At 41.0% G+C, this 23,642-nt stretch overlaps 1 protein-coding gene across 1 annotated transcript in view; it reads right to left on the bottom strand.

Annotated features, from left to right (window-relative positions):
- The window catches only part of cfap61 (cilia and flagella associated protein 61), a 250,290-nt gene that overhangs the window by 195,172 nt on the left and 31,476 nt on the right, over positions 1-23,642 (bottom strand). The window contains exons 7-9 of the mRNA XM_072581649.1: positions 10,418-10,550; positions 7,459-7,600; positions 4,240-4,289 (exon numbers count right to left, since the gene is read on the bottom strand). Coding sequence (XP_072437750.1) covers positions 4,240-4,289; positions 7,459-7,600; positions 10,418-10,550 — 325 coding nt within the window. The remainder of the gene's footprint in view (positions 1-4,239; positions 4,290-7,458; positions 7,601-10,417; positions 10,551-23,642) is intronic.

Here is a 23,642-nt window from a genome sequence, read left to right as displayed (position 1 = left end):
TGCAGACATTGCTGAATTCCATCCTCTACAAGGGGCAATCTGCTGAACAAGTGGTGCTCAACGCTCTGTGGTATAATGCAGGCAAATTCCTGATGTGGAAGGATTTCTCTCCAATGTTCAGTTCATTTGTGACCACAGGCAAGAAGGCTGCAGTTACCTGGATAGCAAGCACACAAAAAATAAGTATTGTCTGGGCCATCATTGAATAGACAATTGGTCTATTGAAGATATGCTTCCATTGCCTGGACTGCTCAGAGGTCTGAGCAGGATTGTTTGCTGTGCCCTGCACAACCAAGCTCAATGATACTGTGAGAATGTAGACAGGAAGATAGAACAGCCACCTATCTCCTAAGATGAAGGAGAAAGGGAGTCTAATGGAGACGCTTAGGGAACCATGATGATGTTGAGGAAGCCAAGGCATTAGTAAGCTGAGGTAGACAGGTCCTGGAAAACCTGAATGTGGCTACATTTGACAACAAATGACTTTGCAGTAATATATATGGACTATTATAAATATTCATAATATATTGTTATTTGGGAACTTGGGTCTGAAGTGTAACAATTGTATTTAAGATTTTATGCAAAGTTATGCAAAGATCTGTCATTTTTTATGAACATGAAGCAATTTTGAACATTGAGTTCAAAACAGACGAAATCATGATTTCAGATGAACACTAAGTGACTAGCAAGCCATAGGGAATATTATTGCTAACACATTTTCTGACTTGAGTTTTACAACCACAAGAAATGGGAAGCATGTGAAAGTCAACGTGAAAAAAAGGCTGTGTTTGTGGGCACTGGAATATGCATGTTATTCTCCTGAGATACATGTATGCACATTATCAGTTCTGAGGGTCACTGGACCTGAAACATTAACTCTTTCTCTCCTCAGATGCTATCAGACCTGTTGAGCTTTTCCAGCAATTTCTGTTTTTGTCTCTGATTTTACAGCAGCTGAAGTTCTTTTGGTTTTTAATCATGTTTTTCTTTTGTGTTTTTGTTAAAAGGACATCGACAGTCTCTTGGGAGTATGTTCAGTGATTAACCTCCATGGTGAACATACAACTTCCTTGGCCTGACCTGATGATGGTGTCACTCAATCATGGCACTGCTTGTGTGGATCTCACATATCTAGGATGGATAGAGTTGATGAGCAGTGATGTTCCTGGAGCCGAGGAAATTCCTATTATAGGTCCACTCTATTAACAAAAATGATGTCCATCACCTTAGGGGAAATACTGATATTGTCTGATTTGATTGTTGAATGCATATTTCACCTTCCTTGCATCCAAAGAACTAAGCGCATTTTGTGTATTAGGAGATCAACCAATGGTGTGATCAGAAGGCCACAATCCTTGTGTAGGATGAGGGCCAACATACCTAAAGGATCATACAACTGACATTCTTACTTCTGTATCAACTTGCATTCACATATATATTTTGCATATTTCAACCAGTTGTTCTGTGCCTTTATACCATGCTACGTAGATACTAACTCTGATCCTTAAACATCAATCCAAACCTCTACTGTTGATTTTACATTTTCCTTCTCTGCATCTAGCACATAGTGTTATCACAGATTTGAAACTAGTTAAAGGAATTTGAATAGAACATTTCAGAACTGGTAACACAGCAACACCAAAAAACTGAATGAATTTTTTGATCATCCAAAACTTAGGATGGCACGGTGGCACAGTGGCTAGCACTGTTGCCTCACAGTGCCAGAGACCCGGGTTCAATTCCCGCCTCAGACAATTGTCTGTGTGGAGTTTGCACATTCTCCCCGTGTCTGTGCGGGTTTCCTCCGGGTGCTTTGGTTTCCACCCACAGTCCAAAGATGTGCAGGTCTGGTGAACTGGCCATGCTAAATTGCCCGTAGTGTTAGGTGAAGGGGTAAATATAGGGGAAAGGGTCTGGGTGGGTTGCTCTTCGGAGGGTCGGTGTGGACTTGTTGGGCCGAAGGGCCTGTTTCTACACTGTAAGAATCTAAGAAAACAAAAGCTTTCACAATTATAACAACAGCGTACCAGTGGAGGTTCCAGTGTTAGACTGGGGTGGATAAAGTGAAAAATTACAAAACACCAGGTTATAGTTGAACTGGTTTATTTGGAAGTACAAACTTTCAGAGTGCTGCTCCTTCATCAGATAGGCCACTACGCCACATTCTTTACAGCCTACAACACATTATCAATGAGGATGAGTACCTTGCCAAGACCTTCCCTACACCTACACTTCTTGCCTTTAAACAACCACCAAAACTTAAACAGACCATTATTCACAGCAAACTGCCCAGCCTTTAGAACAACATCAACCACAACACCATGTCTCACGCCACCCACCATGTGCACAGCAGGTACTCATGTGACTTGGGTACAATAGGTGAGTGGGGGAGGGGATGAAGGTGATAGGTCAGGGAGGAGGGTGGAGTGGATAGGTGGAAAAGAAGATAGGCAGGTAGGACAAGTCATGGGGACAGTGCTGAGCTGGTAGTTTGGAACTAGGGTGAGGTGGGGGAAGGGGAAATGATGAAAATGTTGAAGTCCACATTGATGCCCTGGGATTGAAGAGTTCCGAGGCAGAAGATGAGGCGTTCTTCCTCCAGGCATCTGGTGGTGAGGGAGCGGCAGTGAAGGAGACCCAGGATCTCCATGTCCTCGGCAGAGTGGGAGGGGGAGTTGAAATGTTGGGCCACAGGGCGGTGTGGTTGATTGGTGTGGGTGTCCTGGAGATGTTCCCTAAAGCGCTCTGCTAGGAGGCGTCCAGTCTCCCCAATGTAGAGGAGACCGCATCGGGAGCAACGAATACAATAAATGATATTGGTGGATGTGCAGGTAAAACTTTGATGGATGTGGAAGGCTCCTTTAGGGCCTTGGATGGAGGTGAGGGAGGAGGTGTGGGCGCAGGTTTTACAATTCCTGCGGTGGCAAGGGAAGGTGCCAGGATGGGAGGGTGGGTTGTAGAAGGGCGTGGACCTGACCAGGTAGTCATGGAGGGAACAGTCTTTGCCGAAGGCGGAAAGGGGTGGGGTGTGGGGTCTTTTTGGAGGTGGCGGAAATGTCGGCAGATGATTTGGTTTATGCGAAGGTTGGTAAGGTGGAAGGTGAGCACCGGGGCGTTCTGTCCTTGTTACGGTTGGAGGGGTGGGATCTGAGGGTGGAGGTGCGTGATGTGGACGAGATGCGTTGGAGGGCATCTTTAACCACGTGGGAAGGGAAATTGCGGTCTCTAAAGGAGGAGGCCATCTGGTGTGTTCTGTGGTGGAACTGGTCCTCCTGGGAGCAGATACGGTGGAGGTGGAGGAATTGGGAATACGGGATGGCATTTTTGTAAGAGGGAGGGTGGGAAGAGGTGTAATCCGACACAAAGGAAGATGACTCACTCATCTTAGTTCTAGGATATGGCAGGAGTTAAAAGTAGTGAAAAATGACTTACAAAATTGAACACTGCATGACTCCATACTTAAAAGTAATGAAGGTCTAGTTACATGAATCCCAAACAGAGATTTAACAAGTAGATTGGACAGAAGCAAATAAAGTGAAAGTCTGTCACAATTTTTAACTTATTATTATCTTACAATTTAGTCTTCTTGGACCTAATAATCAACTTTTCAGATGCTGAAGCAATGAGATCTGCCACTTGCAGTTAAAATGTTTAAAAGATTTTCCTACATCTTGCTCTATAAAGAAGTAGCAGAAACCACAGAGAAATACTGTAAACGTTTCTGCAAAGTTTATGTAAATTCTTGGTTAATATTCTGTCAAATAAATGGGACTATCTGGAAATTCTATCTTCTATTTCTCCTGGCAAAGAGTATGGCTGAAGAATATTAATGTAGCAGTGTGAAATAATTGTTAAGCTTTTCATTGGAATTCTGAAAATGTTTGAGCTAATGTACACATCAGGTAAAGACGATATATAAAATTTGAGGTGCTGTTATAGAATTTATAGGTGATACATAACACAACATAGCAGTCCAAAATGTTGGCTTACTTAAGGAGAACCAATTCTAGCATGAAATTTGCACAGAAGAGCACATGGATAAAGTGTGCAAACTATTCAAAGAATAGATAAGTAAGTAAATTTCAGCCAAAATAATTTTAAGAAACTATGAACTTAACTAAAACACAAAACCAGGAGTAGTAGCTGCCGTTAGAAACATTATGCAAATTCCTTTTCCAAGGCCAAGTTCAAAGTTGAAGGATTTTTGACTGCACTTCTTTTTGGTGACAAGTGACATACCTTTCCATCTGCTTTATTTTCAGAAACTGCAGGTGAACTGATTTCCTCTTCTGTTAATGGAAAAACAATAATTCCTCAATTAAGCTCCATGAATCAGAACAGTAACACATATGTTGGTTTGATTAGAACTAAACAGCATCCTTTAAATGCAATCATCATTTTAGCTTTTACCCCCTTTTGGCTTTAACTCTGTGTACATTATAAATGTAGAAGGTAAGCGAGGCTGCCTGCAAGTAAAGTTTCCTCAGTTTTCTGCAATATTGACTAGAAGCTTAAATGGCCATCAGACATTTGATCTACTCCCTCTCTTTGTTAAGACACTCATTAAAAACTAGCTTTTTGATCTCCCCTTCGTTTTTTTTTCCTAGTTTAGTTCTTGGGATCACTGTCACCTTTTGTCAGCTTACATGCCTGTGAAACATCTTGGGACATTACACAACAGTTGCTGTAAATTGCAAGCTGTTATTTTAGAACACAGAAGGACTGAGATTTAAAACGTCTGCACACGGGACTGACAAGTACTAAAACAGTGCTTTGTCTGAAGTTATGACTTGGAGGTGCCGGTGTTGGACTGGGATGGACAAAGTTAAAAATCACACAACATCAGGTTATAGTCCAACAGGTTTATTTGGAAGCACGCGCTTTCAGAGTACCACTCCTTCATCAGGTGTTGCCTGATGAAGGAGCAGTGTTCCGAAAGCTAGTGCTTCCAAATAAACCTGTTGGATTATAACCTGGTGTTGTGTGATTTTTAACTTTGTCTGAAGTTGTAAGCATTAATGTTTTGTCTCATCTGAAATTAGGAGGGATATTGCTGTTCTTTTCTGTGAGCTGAAATGGTTTTGAGCACTCTATTTCCTCAGGTCAACCTGACAAGGACAGTACAGTTACTGTTTAGCAAACAGTCCTACAGCATGAGAAGTCTGATGCACATTAATCAACACCTCCTCTTAAGAACACACACAATGGCCCAAGGATGGAATTCATCAGGATCCAGGGACCTCTCAGCCTCCAGCTCCAACAGTTTGCTCAGTGCCACTTCCCCATGATTATCTGGAGTCAGCATTAAGTTCAACAATTTCAAACCCTAAGTGAACTTTCACCTCCCTCGAGAAGGGAGAGGTAGTGAAAAGGAGAAACAATTGCACAAATTTGTTCTGGAGAGAAACTAGCTCCTTCTCATTTCATCTGTAATTAAATGCTGGGTGAGAAGGTCCATGGACAACTTTCCCAACTTGCCAGCAATTAAAGTTCTTAACTAGTCAGTTAGTAGCCACTTAGGACCTCATCTCACCACCTTCCTGATCACCTGCCTCCACAGTGGAAGAGAAAGATAGTTAGTTTCCACCTGGGAAACAATAGTGAACTGCCTGCTGTGTTTATCTGATGATAATTGAAGGCAAAGATGGCAGTCGAAAGAGTGACTTTCTTTAGCCCCCACCTTGCCCTTGCTTCCAACATGCCTGACTTCACCCCCCATGTGACTCTGACTCCACGACAAGAAGGGAAAATAAACTTACCTTAACTCTGTAAGATCCTCAACAGGGCCTCTCTAGGCCATATTTAGGAACCAAAGGCTGCCAGCCTCTTAATGACTGCCAACTTCCGGTGACCTAGCACGCAGTATTGAGGCACCCGATAGGGCTAGTAACTTTCCGATGTCCTGCCTATCCACTCTGCTTTTCACATACATTTGAATATACCTTTTTACTTCTTATCCTATTACCAACTATTTTTTGCATTGCACTATCATTCTCTTGTATTCACTCTCACTTTTTCTATCCTATCATTCTCTTTTATTTTTCCTCCACCTCTTTTCCTGCCTTGCTTAAAACCACTAACATCTGAATTAATTGAATTCTGACAAAGGATAGTCTACCGATAGCCCCGAAAACTGGGATAAATTCAGAATCCAGCAAAAGCAAACTAAAAAGATAATAAAGAAATAGAAAATAAACCACAAAGGCAAACTAACAAGGAATATAAAAACTGACAATAAGAGGTTCGTTAAATCTATGAAAAGGAAGATTGAGATCAAAGTGAATATTGGACCCTCAGAACATGAATCTGGAGAGATGGTTTTGGGGAACAAGGAAATGGCAGAGGAGTTAAAATGATATTTTGCATCAACCTTTACAATGGAAGATAGTTCGAACATTCCATTAATACTAAAGAATACAGGGAGGAATTGAGTACCATCACAGTCACCAAAGAAGTTGACAACCTAATGGAGCTAAAGTCAGATAAGTTCACTGGTCCTAATGGCTTGCATTCTAGGATCCTAAGACAAGTAGCTACAAGCAGGGAGGTCTTACTCCAATTGTACAAGGTGTTGGTGAGACCACATCTGGTGTACTGTGAGCAGTTTTGGTCTCCTTATTTAATAAATCATTTCATTGGAGGTGATTCAGAAAACGGTCACTGGGATGAATAGAAGGATTGTTTTATGAGTAAAGGTTAAACAGATTGGGACTCTGTTCATTGGAATTTAGAAGAATGAAAGGTGATCTCATTGAAACGTACAGGATTCTTGAGGGACTTGACAGGGCAAATGCTGAGATGACATTCCCCAAACATGAGAGTCTAGGACCAGACAGCATCATCTCAGAATAAAGGGTTGCCAATTTGAGACTTATGTGGAGGTGCCGGAGTTGGACTGGGGTGAACAAAGTCAGAATCACATGACACCAGGTTATACTCTAACAGGTTTATTTGAAATCACAAGCTCTTGGAGCACTGCTCCTTCGTCAGGTGAAATCTTCACCTGATGAAGGAGCAGCACTCCGAAAGCTTGTGATTTCAAATAAACTTGTTGGACTGTAACATGATGTCATGTGACTTCCGAATTTAAGATTGAAATAAGGAGGAATTTCTTTTCTCAGGAGATAGTGTATCTTTAGAACTCCTTGCTACTGACAGCTGTGGGTGCAGAGTTATTGTGTATATTTGAAGCTGAGATGGATAGATTCTTGATCAACAGGGGAATCAAGAGTTCAGGGGATAAGGACAGGAAAGTGGACATGTGGAAAGTCGGATCAGTCCTTATTGAATGGCGGAGCAAGCTCATGGGGTCAAATGTAACCCTGAAGGAACCGCAATATATTTCCAAGTCAGGATGGTGAATAGTTATTTGCCAATTTATGCATTATAGGAAAGTTTATTGATATAGAAATGCAACAATATTCCACTCATTTACAAGTATAAAATGGGTACTTGTACCTGAACTCCTTGTTATTTTTGGAGACGACTCCTCTTGAGTTTTACAAAAACCATGAAATGGACGTAAATCAAAACATTCATTCAGGAGTTTGACATTCACTTCACTGCACACACTTATGAACCCCACTGCACAGTTATTTACCTGCATAACATATAAAATTAACATTGTATAAGCATAGGTTGTTTTAAGCTTCTGAACAAAGAAACTTTGGCCAGAAGCTTATTGTTGGTATCAGAACACCAATGTCAGGCCCATAGGGGCACCTGAGCATGCACTTGTTGACAGCAAGGGCAGTATTACAATCTTTTGCGAGATAGCTGCAATTTGGAGCATTGGCGTGCCAATTGGTAAGTTGGGTGTGACAAATGCAGGTGGATGACTGGGAGAACAACTGCACATAATTATATAGCAGGTATATGGATAGGGAGATAAATCTAGGTGGAAGTAAAACACATTTGCTGGAATGGTTTTGAAAACAGTCACAGCAGTGAACATAGTCCCCTATTTGTGGCATGGATCCTCTGATGCTGATAGACCTCAGCCTTAAAAGTTGGGGGTACCTCCACTGAGGTTTGGGGCCAAAATGGCAGACAAACTACAATCTCATCCTTAATTCAGCCCTTAACAATAAAACTTGTATGTTCACTATCATGTGACCATCACAAATTTACTTCTTTATTGTGACTATTTGCCAATTTATGAATTATTGGAAAAATTATTGAGGTAGAAATTCAACAATATTTTGTTCATTTACAGGTACAAAATGGGTACAACCATGACAAGTTTAGAAGTGGAAAGAGCCACATTCTATTTTGCAAGCAGGAACAAATTACTACAGATGCTGGAATCTGTACTGAAAACAACAAATGCTGGAGATCACAGCAGGTCAAGCAGCATCCACGAAGAGAAAGCAAGTTACCGTTTTGAGTCTAGATGACTCTCCATCAGAGTCATCGAGACTCGAAACGTGAGCTTGCTCTCTTTCCATGGAAGCTGATCCACTTTGATCTCCAGCATTTGTTGTGTTCTATTTTGCATGCTACTGCTAAATTAATTTGGGCACTTAGTGAAGCAGCCATGAGTGTAGGCTTCTTATTTCAATATTTATACGCCTGCTGTTTGGTACAAAGCATATGATACAGAGGTAATATTTTTAATTTCTGGCTTAGTGAGCACTTACCCAACACAAGTCTTTTGTATTGACATGTAACACATACAAGGCAGCACATATGCATAACAAGAAACAGAATTTGCTTTTCACTAAAAGTAAACTCTGACAGTTAACAGTAGTAATGGGAGTGAGATGGCAAGGAAAGGAAAAGGCTCACATTACAGTACAGAATTTAAATTTTAAATATATTGTGACAATGCTGTCACTTGAACAAGGTTATTTTGTCCTTGGGTTTTTTTTTGCCTTGTAAAGGCAGAGGTGATGAAATGTCTCAAAAAGTGTCTAGTTTAACAATGGCAGGGGAGTGGCCAGTTGTCACCGTTCAGGTTTTTAATAGTTTAGTTTAATTGTAGCAAAGAAACTGCTGGTAGCAGGAACAGAAGCTGCTGCTTCAGCAGATGATTCCTGACTGGCTTCTCACTCTGAAATCTCTTCTGCCTGTAGGAACCTGTGTTTGAATTTACCTTTTGCCAAGGGGTGTGTTTATGGAATTGGAACTGCTCCTTAATTAAGTTGCAGTATCGGGTCAGTTCAGGTTTCAAATAGTTGTTATTCCAAATTCTGTTTTCTTTTGTTTGTGTTTCATCTGTAGCTTTTAAATGAATTCTGTTTTGCTTAAAGCTGAGTGGTTTGACCAGCTGCATCACACCTTGAATATCCACTTCACATCTGCCCTTAAAATAAGAAAAAGTTAGGGTCTAGGCTACTTTATTGAAACATTTTGAGGGGTCTGGCCTGGTCCATAACAGATTGGGGGCTCATCCAGGATATTTTGGCATCTTTGCCTTTACGACCTCTCTTAAAAAAACCCAAGGTCAAAATAGCCTTATTAAAGCTACAGCATCATCACAATATCACAATGGAAGGGTCATGAATTTACATCTTCTCACTCCCACATTTGTAGATCAGATCCATGCAATTTGATTACAGGTGCCAGATTCATCCAAACCGCTTATATATTGTCATCCTTCATGTGCCAGTTTAAATGGTGAATTTTGGTATCAAACAGGTATCACAGACATGCTTGAACTGGTTTTCACTGACATTCATAGACTCAGAATTTAAAGCAGGGGATATGGCACAGTAAACAAAAGGTGGGAAATCTGACTGATCTTTCACAGTTAACAGAGGGACTCTGATATGTCACCTGTAGAATCATGAATTTTAAACTCCACGTTTAGCTCACCCATTGGGGTGTTTTGGTTTGTTTGATTTAATAGCACTTCTCCTGAAGCACTTAGAACAAGCCTTGTCTAAAAAGTCACACTCAAAACCTCAAGGAAGTACATATTACTTAACATGCTTGACAATTTGGTATATCTCAAGCCAGAAATCTGTAAGGTTATTACATCTTTAGAGATCACAGCCAAGCTACATTTGGCAGTCTCAACTGATTTCCGACTTAGGGCCAAGCCAAATTTTTCAAATTGTCAAAAATTTCAAATATTCTAGTATAAATTCCAGAAATTCCCATGCTATAGTCCTAGACTTTAAAAACTAACTTTATATAGTACAGACTTTAAAACTCGCTCTATATAGTATAGGGGCAATTAATATATAATGTCCTTTATTTGGTACAATACCTGTTTCTTTAGTTGTTTTAACATCCTTTACTAGCTTTCTTACTAGTATTTCTCTAAACTATTTGCTATTTTTCTCTGCATGTCTTAACAGTGTACTGTATTTGCTATATAGTGTATGTTGCCATGTAACATGTACATTGTGCTCTTTAAACAAATCTAAGAATAAGTTTATTAGCATGATAAAAAACAAAGCTAAACACAGACCTCAGAGACCGCAGCTCGGGTAGTTTCATCTTGAGCTTCTATTAGTTCTGCCAGGAAGTATTCACCATAAGTGTATCTCAGTGTATCAGTCTGCTTGTTGAAGATAGGGGTGACATCATCATGATCCTCTATCCTGGGGGAGTCAAGAATTCAAGGATTTCAGTTCAGAAGTGTTTCAATTACCATTATAAATGTTTCTTGGAGTTTGCATCACAATGTTTAAATGTCATAGTACAGTTCTAAACTAAACCATAAATTAGGTATGTGTTGTGATTCTTTACAATTTTCAAAGTGCTAATTTTCTAATAAGACCAAGAGGGAAAATAGTCAAGTGGGGGCTACTTCCATGCCTATGAAGACCTACATTTTTATCTCCAGCTCAGTGAAACAATTGTTCGCTGGTGCTACCCTTCCTGCCACTTGTAAATTACAAAGAAGATGATATTCTTCGCAGATTCCATTACATTTAGAGGCTGACAAGAGAAAGGTAGCCGTAATCCTCAAGGCACTGCAGGAAACAGTAAAAGGTCCTTTAACAGTAATTTTATCTCCTGTTAGGTAGTATATCTGATCCATTTTTGAATATGCCTTTAGGAAGACTAGGTCTCTTCATTTTTTTGGCTTTCCATTCTTTTAAAATTATCATGTCCTCTTGTCTGTAACATTGCCAGAACTTTCCTCAGGGGCTTTGCTGGGTCCTCATGTGATTCCCATCATGAACAAAAAATAAGGCCTGACTAAGGAAATTTCATTGGGTCAGGACAGGTGGAAGTTCTACTTGAATATTTTTGGGACAGTTAAAGAAATTACAGACCTAAATAGTTGCACATAAATTATGAAATATAGCTTATTGAATATTTAAAAAACCATTGTGAAAGTTCAGTGACATTTGTGGTTTCTTTATAAATTGCATCACAGTGTGACTGAAGAGGTTTGCATTAGTGATTTTCTCATACAATAGCTCAGACATTCGAATCAGGGCTAGAAACCCTGGGTTTTTTTATCCTATTATCTTTTCTGGGAAGTTATTCAGTTTAAGTCAGTTAGAACCCTCAGAATTTGGAGGGTTCAGATGCAGGGGTCACACATTGAATAATTCCATTTCCCAGTCAATTCTCAATTGTGTCATGGATTCTACATGATATTCAATTACAGTCTACGCAACAGAAATGATTCTTTGGCCTTCACAATATCTGGACGAATTAATTGAAATCTCAGAATCTAAATAGGATGTTTTTGTTAAATGTTACATTCAAACATGTGCACATGAAGTTTCCATACAAAACTTGGATAAATAATCTGTACATTTTGAAAGATACAAGAAAGGGGCATGCTATATAATGTTCGCACAGGAAAAGAGGCTGGTAAGAATGAATTGTATTCCATGCTATGACTACATTGGGCTGGATTTTAGGTGTGTGTGTGTGTGTGTGTGTGTGTGTGTGTGTGTGTGTGTCCTTCCTTCCTGCCTGGCTCCAGCTTCAACCACAGGCCTTTCTGTGGAGGAGTTCCCCTGATCTTAACAATGGAGACTTGCCACTGAGACAACATTTTTTCAAGAAAACTGGCCACAAACTGTTCTTCATACAGCGCAGACATCTGACCTTTTCATTATTCATTGAGGGAAATAGCCTTCTTATTGTCCACCCTGGATTCCCTTGAGAAGATGGTGGTGAGCTGCCTTCTTGAACCACTGGTGTGGGTAGATGTTGAGATGGAGTTCCAGGATACTTCAGAGGTGCTAAGCCCTTTCATCACCATCTTTCACACAAACCCCAGCCGTGTGGAAGTTCAAACCAAGGAGGGTGAACCTACATCCAGCTGGGATTCACTCTGGGCCCTATAGCTACAAATGATCCAGGGATGTCCACCCAAATCGTTAAGGCCAACAAGCTCCATTGTAGTGGGGCTCTGTCCACCCCACCTGCAGGTGTTGCAACTGCAATTATATAGTAGGAGAGCAAGGAAAAAGAAAGTGCACAAGTGGCATGGTCAACACTTAACTGCACAAGGATATCATATTTGGAAATATATTAGCAGTTTAAATCATCATTTGTCTGAGCAACTGTCATTTTAGTTGCAGGTACAAGACAGAAGCTACAGAAACTACCATTGCTTAGTGCCACTTCCTGTTGTAACATTGTCTGAAGAAGTGCTATTCTTTCCCTAGTGCTCAACATCCCGTAAGATCTTGTGATTGTTTAATATGGGAGCAGCTGTTGGTGTGAAGCCTTCAAACAATTGTTAACATAAAGTTTTCCTCAGCAACAAAAGAAAGAACAAAAAAAAGCTGTTTGTAAATTTGTTGCTGCTCAAAGGACCAAAAACCGTGTTATAATCCCAAAAATAAAAACACCCAACCCATATCAACTGTCAATTAAGGGGTGTCTTCTCTGCCTTGTTGCACTTGATGCTGCACTGCTATATCATGGCAAAGGTGTTGTTTCTTCTGCTCAATATCCTCATCCTGCTCAGAAGACTACTGCTGCCTGCTAGTTCTTTAGCACCATCATATCCTCTCTTTGTCTGCTGCTATTGTGCAGAGCATGCAAGGTTATGCAGTACACTCTGATCAAATGTACTGCAAAGTCTACCCAGACCAATCCAAACATTAGAACTTCATCTTGATGATGCCTATAGATTGCCCCACAGTCTGGCTGGTGGAAGAATAAGTCACATTGAATCTATGCTTAGAATAAGTGTATAATGGAGTCATCAGCCTTGTTGGGATAGGATAGCCATATACTGCTTCTGGACAAACTCATGGATGACATAGTTCTGTGAGGGTGACCCAGGGCATCTTACTTGGTGGCAACATTGCACCTCGCTCATCAAGAGGAAATGACTTTGATGGTGAAAACCCTAGGTCTCCTATAGTTCCTCTGCATTCCAAGGAGAACATCAAACACAATTTCTTCATATGGAGGCTGTTCAGCAACCACTGAAGGTTGCTGCTAGTCCTGGGCTTGCTGATGCATTTGTTCCTTTGCAAATCCTCTGTGCCATCGCTGTGGCCCAACCACAAAGATGATGGTACTTGTAGATGAATCCATTGATAATGGTTCCAATCAGTACATATGGACAGTGTCAGAGACAAAACAGTTCCTTAGTGAGGAGAGCATTCTGCAGTCACAGCACATATAAATAAGAGTTTACCTTAGTTCTAGATTCAATGCAACATGGAGGCGTCTGACAATGAGGGCCATGGGATGACTCTATATGGACCATTTACATAGTAGACTTCTCAGATGTGTGCAATACAAGATATGTCACACAGAAACAGTAAATCAGCCAAGAAAGCAGCACTAAAAGTCTGGGGGGAATATCAGATACCTCTGATTTAATGGGGATGTTAGGCAATCAATTATGGGAATTGGAGACAACATTCTGTGATGCAGAGGGCACAATAATTGTGGAGGGGGCAAGTCAATATGTAACCATGTTGACAATAAAGGATGGGCGAAGGGTACTGCGGGAAGGGGAGGTTGTCAATGGCTGCCACCACCCAGATGTTTGGCATGTATAAGCTGTACGCCTAGGACTCAGAGGGTAATGTAAAGAGAAGAGCAGTTCAATGTGTGTAGGGATGTGGGAAGTTCAAATCTGATGGGATTGGAAGGGACAGCAAAAACAAAAGGAACATGTAAGCTTGGGGAGTCACCTAAATTGAAAGGTTGATTCGGTCACTCACTCCAGGAAGATCGACCTGTGATGCCTTTTATAGTCATTTAAATTACAAGTGTGTAATAGAAATGAAAATGGCTCCTCCTCACCCAGAGTGGGCAGAGTGAATGTTTTTCTCTGAGACAAGGGGCTTTACATCTTGACAATGTGAGACCCTTCAAAGGGGACTGAACATTTACCCACATAGAGCAGATGAAGGACATCTATTAACACAAAATGCTGTATGTGGCCTTCATGCTTTGACCTACTGTGTAAACTAAAAATCTTGGCCTCAAGCATTCTTGGCCACATCATTCAGCATTGCAAGTCAATCCTACGAATGGCTATAAGGCACAGGGAATGTTTTACGGTGTGGAAGGATCCACCCTGGTTGGGTAAGCAACAGTCACTTTCCAAGGTCCCATAGCCTGCACAAAGTTCAGGAGCTGCTCACTGGGCCCATAAAATTTCCATATCATTATCCTATATGCAATGATGTCTTTCTTTGTAACTGAAAAGGTTGGGGGTGAGATTGGGCCAGGGTGGGGGGGGGGAGCAGAAGAGGTCCTCATTATTTCTGTCACACATGAAATCTGTAGATGTATCAAAAGGCTTGAACTGCAGGCATCTAAATCAAGGCAACATGCACAACATCCATGGAGAGGAATTCCAAAGACCTCCATGTCAGGGCCACCATGTCTCAACATTTGAACAGTGCAGCTGAATTATCACATTACTGAGCATCTGCTTTGTTTCTGATATTGCCCACAAGGCTCAGTGTAACCATCGCCAATGGAGGACTGATTAGAGATAGTCAACGTGGCTTTGTGCGTGAGAGAGTCTGAGTTATAGGGAGAAGCTGAATAGGCTGGGGCTTTTTTTCCCTGAAGCCTTGGAATCTGAGAGGGAACCTTACACAAGTTTATAAAATAATGAGGTGCACGGATCAAGTGAATAGCCAAGGAGTTTTTCCTGGGGTAGGGGACACCAAAACTACAGGTCACAGGGCAGGTCCCTCTAACTTGACTGAGTTTTTTGAAGAGGTGACAAAGAAGATTGATATAGGTAAAGCGGCAGACATTGTCTATATGGATTTCAGTGAAGCATTTGACAAGATTCTGCATACTAGACTGGCTAGTAAGTTTAGATCACGTGGGATCTGGGGGAGCTAGCCAACTGGATACAAATTTGGCTTGAAAGTAGGAGACAAAGAATGGTGCTAGAGGGTTGCAATTCGGACTGGAGGCCTGTGATCAGTGGTGTGCCACAAGGATTGACACTGGGTCCATTGTTTTTCATCATTTATATAAATGATTTGGATGTGATTATAGGAGACATGGCTAGTAGACAGATGACACCAACAAGACAAAGTGAGGACTGCAGATGCTGGAGATTAGAGTCAAGGTTAGAGTAGTGCTGTAAAAGCACAGGAGGTCAGGCAGCATCCGAGGAGCAGGAAAATCGACGTCTTGGGCAGAAGCCATGAAGCGCCCCAGCCCGAAACGTCGATCTTCCTGTTCCTTAGATGCTGCCTGACCTGCTATGCATTTCCAGCACCATTCTAATCTTGACAGGTGACACCAAAATAGTTGACATAATGGACAGTGAAGAACATTATTTCAGAGTACAATGAGACCTTGATCAGATGGGCCAATGGGCTGAAGAGCGGCAGATGCAGTCTAATTTCAATAAATGTGAGGTGTTGCATTTTGGTAAAGCAAACCAGGGCAGGGCTTAATCAATTAATGGTACAGCATGGGAAAGCGTTGGCGAACAAAGAGACCTAGGGGTGCTAGTCATTATTCCTTGAAAGTGGAGTTGGATGTGGACAGGATGGTGAAGAAGGCATTTAGCATGCATGCATTTGTTGGTCAGAACATTGAGTATAGGAGTTGGATAGTCATCTTGCAGCTTTACAGAACACTGATGAGGCTACTTTTCGAATACTGCCTACAATTCTGGTCACCCTTCCATGGAAAGATGTGTTAAACTCGAAAGAGAGGGCGGAAAAAATTTACAAGGATGGTGCCAGGACTGGAGGGTTTGAGCTATAGAGAGATGTTGAATAGGCTGGGGCTTCAGGCGACTGACTGTGTGGAGTTTGCACATTCTCCCCGTGTCTGCGTGGGTTTCCTCCGGGTGCTCCGGTTTCCTCCCACAATCCAAAAATGTGCAGGTCAGGTGAATTGGCCATGCTAAATTGCCCGTAGTGTTAGGCAAGGGGTATATGTAGATGTACATGTAGGGGTATGGGTGGGTTACGCTTCGGCGGGGCGGTGTGGACTTGTTGGGCTGAAGGGCCTGTTTCCACACTGTAAGTAATCTAATCTAATCTTTTCTCCCCGGCAGGTCAGAGGCTGAGGGGTGACTTTACATAAATTTATAAAATCATAAGAGGCATGGATAGGGTGAACAGTTAAGTTATTTTTCCTAGGATGAGAGTTTAAAACTGAGGTTTAAGGTGAGATGGGAAAGATTTCAACAGGACCTGAGGGGTAACTTCTTCATGCAGAGGCTGGTGCGTGTCTGGAACAAGCTGCACAAGGAAGAGTTGGGGGCGGATACAATTTACAGCATTTAAAAGGCATCTGGATGGGAATTTGAATAGGAAGGGTTTGGAGGGATCTGGGCCAAATGCTGGCAAATGGGACTAGGTCAGATTGGGATATCTGGTTGGTACAGATGAGTTAGACCAAAGTGTCTGTTTCCATGTTGTATGACTCTATGAATCCAGGGCTCATTGTAGTTATGGCTATCCTTCTATCCATTGCACATTGGGCTATTACACAAATTGCATGCATCCACAAGGCAAGGCCCAGCATCAGCATCTAGCAAATATGGAGCTGATCTGTATTCTGGAGCTGTATTCCCTCATGGTGTAGTGAAGATACAAGAGAGCCACAGCTGCTCACCTCCATAGCTGAGAGAGGAACAATGGATGCATCATGCCCGGAGGTAGAGGTCAGAATGCCATTACATGTGGCTCAGCATATTTGAAATGTAAAAACTTCTTCCACCAAGGCCAATGAGCAACATAGGATGGTCCCTTCACATCAGGTTTCCATGCAGATCATGTCTGTGATTTCACAGCAATAACATCCAGATGAGGACATGGGAGAAGCTGATGTATTTAAAGTTCTGAGCCATAGTGGCACACATGACTTCAATGAACACCAGTTTGAGGAAATTCTGAGAAAAACATTTGGAGAGGAGAAGACTCTACAGTGCTGAGGCTTCCCGATGCAGCTGTGCTTCGACATCCATTAGAAAATAGTGAAGTACAATGCACTCCTGTCATGAATGAACTGTACTATCTAATCACCACAACAAGCCTAGACGATGTCCCTGGCTCACAGTTCCACTGTGGTGATGAAGTGCAGGTGTGAAGGGTCTCCTCCAGTTTGAAACTACTCTCTAGTATTATGTTGCTCCTCCAAGGACAAAAGAATGAGTGCCAACAAGGAAATGCTGGATTCCATGGCCAAACACTCCGATTCATTATAAGTTGTATGAGTCAGTGGTGGCAGGTACTCAACAGTGCAATGGTTCCGATTCATTCCCAGTCAGTGCCTTGGGTGCACATTTCTCTCATGGTCAAGAAGCATGTGTCCTCTTGCTCTTCAGATGGAGCAACTGCTGGAAGGTGAACACACAGAAGCCTGGCCTCAAAGTTCAGCATGTAACTCACCTTTCCAGAGTGAATAAGATCAATGAACTTCCTTCTACACTGGGTCATTTCTGTTAACCATGCTATCTGCTCACAGGCCCAGCAATTCCATCCAAAGGTCTTGATTTGGGAGACTAACCTTTTCCCTACATCTTTTGGTTACAGGTCCTTCCTCCTCTCCTCACTGCCTCAAGGAGGATCTCCGAGTCCACATCCGTGAAATGAGGAGCTCTCTCACCTCAGTTTGAAGGCCTTTGACTCTCCTAAAACTTTTTCCATCAGCGGGAAGTGCAATAAAACAGTAACCACAGTAATAGATGCTATGATATTTTTAGATCCGATTCAGGCCCTTTCAGAAACAAAAACAGAAATTGCTGGGAAAATTCAGTTGGTCTGGCAGCATCTGTGGACAGAAATCAGAGTTAACATTTTGGGTCTCGTGACCATTCTTCAGAACTCCAGACTCTTTCAGCCCTGTCTCCATTCACAGCAGATGTCCAGAAACCATGAAAAATTGAGGGTTGTTAATGCTTCCTTCACCCAGGTTAGGGCAACCATTTCCTGCCTCCAGGGGTAAATTTTTTCAGCTTTCTAGCATCCACAATACTTTGCTTTTACTCAAGGCAAATCTTGATATTAGCTACAGCACAATGATTTTTGTATCTGAGTCAGAAAGCTCTGGACTCAAGCCCCATACACAAGAGTCAAGAACATAACCTAGCCTAATATCCAGTGCAGTATTGACAGAATTGGAGATGATGCCTTTCAGATCATAAGTTAAACCAAGCTTGTCTCCTCGTTCTGATAGATATAAAAAGTCCTAAGAGATTATTTCAACCAACAGAGGACTCCTACTAAGTGACTTAACCAAGTTTATCCCTCAAAACATTTCAGTGATAAACAGATTATGTGGCCATTATCACATAAATGTTTTTAAGACTTTGTTAATTGGTGGTTGCAGTTCCTATGCTATAGCATTGGCTGTAAAACACTTTGACTGGTCCTAAGATCACTACTTATTGTAAATACAAGTCTTTATTTCAGCAGGTGCTTTTTGGCTCCAACATTGAGGGGCACCTAACATGGATATTGAAGTCTTCCAGGACTACCATTTTGGTCCCAATAGGAGATTATTTTTGAGTAAGTTCTGTATTGTAAAAGTTCTTTTGTGCATAATAGACAGACATGATCTTTAGTGACATTCCTCACATCCAGACAGATGCATCTACTGCGGGCAGCTGAATGAGAATGTAGTCAAGTATGTTCTTTTTCTCTTGTTGGTTTCCTCACCATCTACCTCAGACCCAGTATAGCAGCTAAATCCTTTAGGGCTCAACCAGCTTAGTCAGTAGTGGTACTACCAAGCCACTCTTGAGACCAATCTTATAGGGAGTCTGAGCAACATGAGCTCCAGCAAGATGTGTGGTGAATAGGGTGACAAATGCAGTGAGGCCTCTCTTGACAGCGGAAGAAATTTGCAATACCTTTTATGCTTTCCATAAATGGCATGGTGAGATTTTTCTAGGCAGTGGTGAGTTGCTAACTGATGGTCATCATTGATTCTTAAATGTTTTATTAACAGCACAACTCACCTCACTAACAGTCAAACTCCCATCTTACCAAGATCACTAAGCAAGAACGATATTGAGAAAACTCAATATGTAAACCACAGCTCATACCTGGCGGGTTCTGTTCATCACTTGCTCCAAACAACTTTCATGCCAGACAGTGGAAATACCATCTCAGGACACGATGCATGCGCACCAGCTGTACACTCCGTTCCTTCCACAAACATTGACATCAGGCACTTGCCGGCCCATTACAGCCATCTTGGCGTCTCTCCAATACACTGGCAGGGTGTTTAGGAAGCTCATTCCAGCATAGATTTGTTTAGCTAATTTACTGGAATGGTTAATTAATGCAGTGGAATTCTTTGAGGACATTAGGAGCACAGTGGACAATGGAGAACTGGTAGATATGGTGTAGTTGGAGGTCCAGAAGGCCCCACACAAAAGGTTGCTGCATAAAATAAGATAAAGCTGCATGGCATTACATATTAGCACAGACAGAAAATGTATTAACTAACAGAAAGCAAAGAGTGGGGATAAATGCAAGTTTTTCTAGTTGGCTCGTGGTGTACCTCAGGGATTAGTGCTGGGACCACAATTGTTTACAATTTACATAGATGATTGACAGTTGGGGACCAAGTGCAGTGTTTCAAAGTTTGCAAATGACACTAAAATGAGTGGTACAGCAAAGTGTGCAGAAGACACTGAAAGTCTGCAAAGGGATGCAGATAGGTTAAGTGAATGGGCAAGGGTCTGACAGATGAATTATAATTTTGGTAAATGTGAGGTCATGCATTCTGGTAGGAATAATAGCAAAATTGACTATTATTTAGACGATGACAGATTGCCGTATGCTGTTGTGCAAAAGGACCTGGGTGTCCTTGTGCATGAGTCACAAAACATTGGTTTGCAGGTGCAGCAGGTAATTAAGAAGGCAAATGGATTATTGTCTTGCATTGCTAGGTGGATGGAGTTTAAAAATAGGGAGATGATACTACTGCTGTATAGGTTGCTGGCGAGGCCTCACCTGGAGTACAGTTTCAGTCTTCTTACTTGAGAAAGGATATTCTGGCACTACAGGGAGTACAGAAAAGGTTCACTAGGTTGATTCTGAATTGAGAGGGTTGCTTACGAAGAGAGATTGAGTAGACTGGGATTAAACTTACTGGAATTTAAAAGAATGAGGTGGGGGGGTATCTTGTAGAAACATATAAAATTATGAAGTGAAGAGATAAGATAGAAGAAGGGAACTAGAAATAGGGGGCATTGCCTCAAAATAAGGGGAAGCAGATTTAGGACTGAGTTGAGGAGGAACTTCTTCACCCAGATGGTTGTGAACCTCTGGAATTCCCTGTCCAGTGAAGCTGTTGAGGCTACCTCATTGAATGGTTTTAGTTCAAAGATAGATGAATTTTTGAACAGTAGAAGAATTAAAGGATATGGTGAGCAGGTGGGTGAGTAGAGCTGAGCCTATGAACAAATTAGACATAATTTTATTGAATGGTGCAGCAGGCTCCTGCCCTTATTTCTTATGTTTTCATTACAGGGCACACCGGCTACTGCAGAGACACTTAAAGCACAGTTCAAACATCTGCCTGCTTCCCAATTCAAAATAATAGGCATGGTGAGTTTCTGCTAACAATCTGTCAAGGTGTCAGACCAAATTAAGCTGTTACTTTTAATCACAAAGCAGAATTGCTGTTTTAAACATCTTAAATTTGAAACTGTCAAATGTATTAAGAAACGGACTAATTTACACCAACAAAATTAGAAAATGGTTCAATATAGTTTTTTTTTAAAGTCTGTTCAAATGATTTCATACATGATGGACTAGCTACGTTTTAAAAATGCTTATATTTGTTTTAAAACAATTTTCAGCTATGTTAAGAAAACTGCAAGGTTTATTTTTTAAAGTACACCTATTATTATTTTTAAAACGCTGTATGTTTGCAAGGTTCATAAATGATTTTACATGTGTGATTATGCAAATAGGTTTGAATGAAAACTCAGATAATAATTTCACTTTGAAAATCCAATGCAAGTTCAAACATAAATTGTACCCAGATTCCCAGATGTATCCAAAGAGAAAACTACACCAACATGTTTATTTCCTTCACTGACAAGCTCTTATTTTGATAGACCTGATTTGTTACAGCCATGAGTGTACTCAACTGAGGCTCACTAATGGCTTATCATGTTGCTTGATAAATGCCAGCAAATCTTTTGTGTTGTCGCCATAATGTTTGATTGTTAATCTAACGAAAATGAGCAGTCCATAATCTGGATTGATGACATGCTTTGAACATTTAAGTCTGTTTACTGCATCATCATCAATGCTGCCTGTCATGCTGTTGTTTGTACTTTTGTAAGATATTGTGATCCAAGTCGTTACCTCAGACACTTTCACATATGTTTGATTTTTACCCTTATTTTTACTACATGATTTGACCTCTCAATATTTGTGATACAGAATCATCAAATTGTTACAGTGCCAAAGAGGCCATTTGGCCCATTGTATCTGCACGAGTCCTATTACCTAGTGCCAATCTCCTGCCTTTCCCCATATCCCATCAAATAATCATCAATGCCCTTTTGAATACCTCAATTGAACTTGCCACCATATTTTAGAAGTACTCCAATTATTGCTTTTAAAATGCTGTATGTTTGCAAAGTTCATAAATGATTTTACATGTGTGATTGTGCAAATAGGTTTGAACAAAAACTCAGATAATAACTTCGCTTTGAAAAACCAAACGCAAAATTTCAAACACAAGTTGTACACAGATTCCCAGATGTACCCAAAGAGGTACCTTACTTCCACCATATTTCCAGGTAGTGCATTCCATCCCCAACTACCCGCTGTGTGAAAAAGTTTTTTTCTCACATCACCTTTGTTTAATTTGCAGATCATTTTAAATCTATGCCCTCTTGATCATTTTGTTTATGACTGGAAATAGCTTCTCCCTATCTACTCTATCCAGCCTGCTCATGATTTTGAAAATTTCTATCAATTCTGCTCTGAGGTTTCCTTCCAAGGAGCACACTCACAACTTCTTTAATTCTCATTCTTGGAACATGTTTCTGCACTCTCTCCAATACTGTATATTATTATTTTTCATATAATGGGAATTGGTTATCTCTGTTGGTCGGATGATCAGCTTGCAACGCCTAAACACAGGTTCAAGTCCCACACCAGCTGAGATTATTATGAAGATCCATCTTCTCAACCTTGGTCACCACAGCTCAAGCGAGTAACCTCAGGTTAACCACCACCTGTCATTTCTCTAATAAAGGTGCAATCCTCTGGGACTATGACAATTTTGCTTCTTACTTTACTATAAGGTATTACCTAAAATTGTACACAATACAGCAGCTCAGGTCTGAGAAGTGATGTTCAACATTATCTCCAAGCACTTTTATTTTATGTACCTCTTAATAATGCTGAAAGCACTGTCTGCTTATGAACTGTTCTTTCCACATGTCCTAGCACCTCAATGATCAATGGGACCTTCTATATCGTGGCAATTTTGTGCATACACAGAGTAGAGTTGACAAAGTTGTCAATCTAACATTATGCTTTGGTATAGAACACAAACATGTTATGTAGCCTTTATCACATGAAATGCAATTAGTGCTCCTCTTGGACTTTGCAGTGCCATGGCCAAATTACTGACACTTGAGTGATTGGGCAGTCAAAGCTGGAATAACTTCCTCTTACATCTTGTAAAGTAGAAAGCAAATGCAAAAGTTATTTTTAATCAATTTTGTGTCTTCTCAAGTCCCTAGCAGATCAGTGTCAAGAGATTTATATGTAGACCTCTAGCCAGAGAATTATGGATGCTCCGTCATTTGAAGTATATCTAAGGATGGGACAGATATAGTTTTTGCTTCTCATGGAATCAAAGAGTTTGGGGAGTAGACAGAGGAGTGAAATTAAAGCCTAAGGTCTGCTATGATTGCATTAAATGGCAGAGGAGGCTTATTGGGCCATATTGTCATACTCTATTCTCTTATGTGTTCCTGAGTTCTTGTGCTCTCACCCCCTCTCGTGCTAATGCCCTTACTGACCAGTAATTCCCTACGCTTGGTTATACACCCATCTTCAGGTAGTTTCATAGCCAGCCATCATACGACTACCTTCATTTTTACTTAGCTTCAGTATTTTAGACTCTCCAACTCTGAAAGTTAAGAAAAGATTGGCCCCTGATGAATGGAGGAGGCCAATTTCAAGCCTGACTAATCTACTTCAGAATTGACAGTACATAACGGGAGTTCCATCCTCTGTTGAAAAGGTTATTACCATCTAGATACACATACTTTCAATGAC

Source organism: Chiloscyllium punctatum, chromosome 11 (assembly GCF_047496795.1).
Source record: "Chiloscyllium punctatum isolate Juve2018m chromosome 11, sChiPun1.3, whole genome shotgun sequence".
Taxonomy (NCBI): domain Eukaryota; kingdom Metazoa; phylum Chordata; class Chondrichthyes; order Orectolobiformes; family Hemiscylliidae; genus Chiloscyllium; species Chiloscyllium punctatum.
This window is presented reverse-complemented; position numbering and strand designations above follow the sequence as displayed.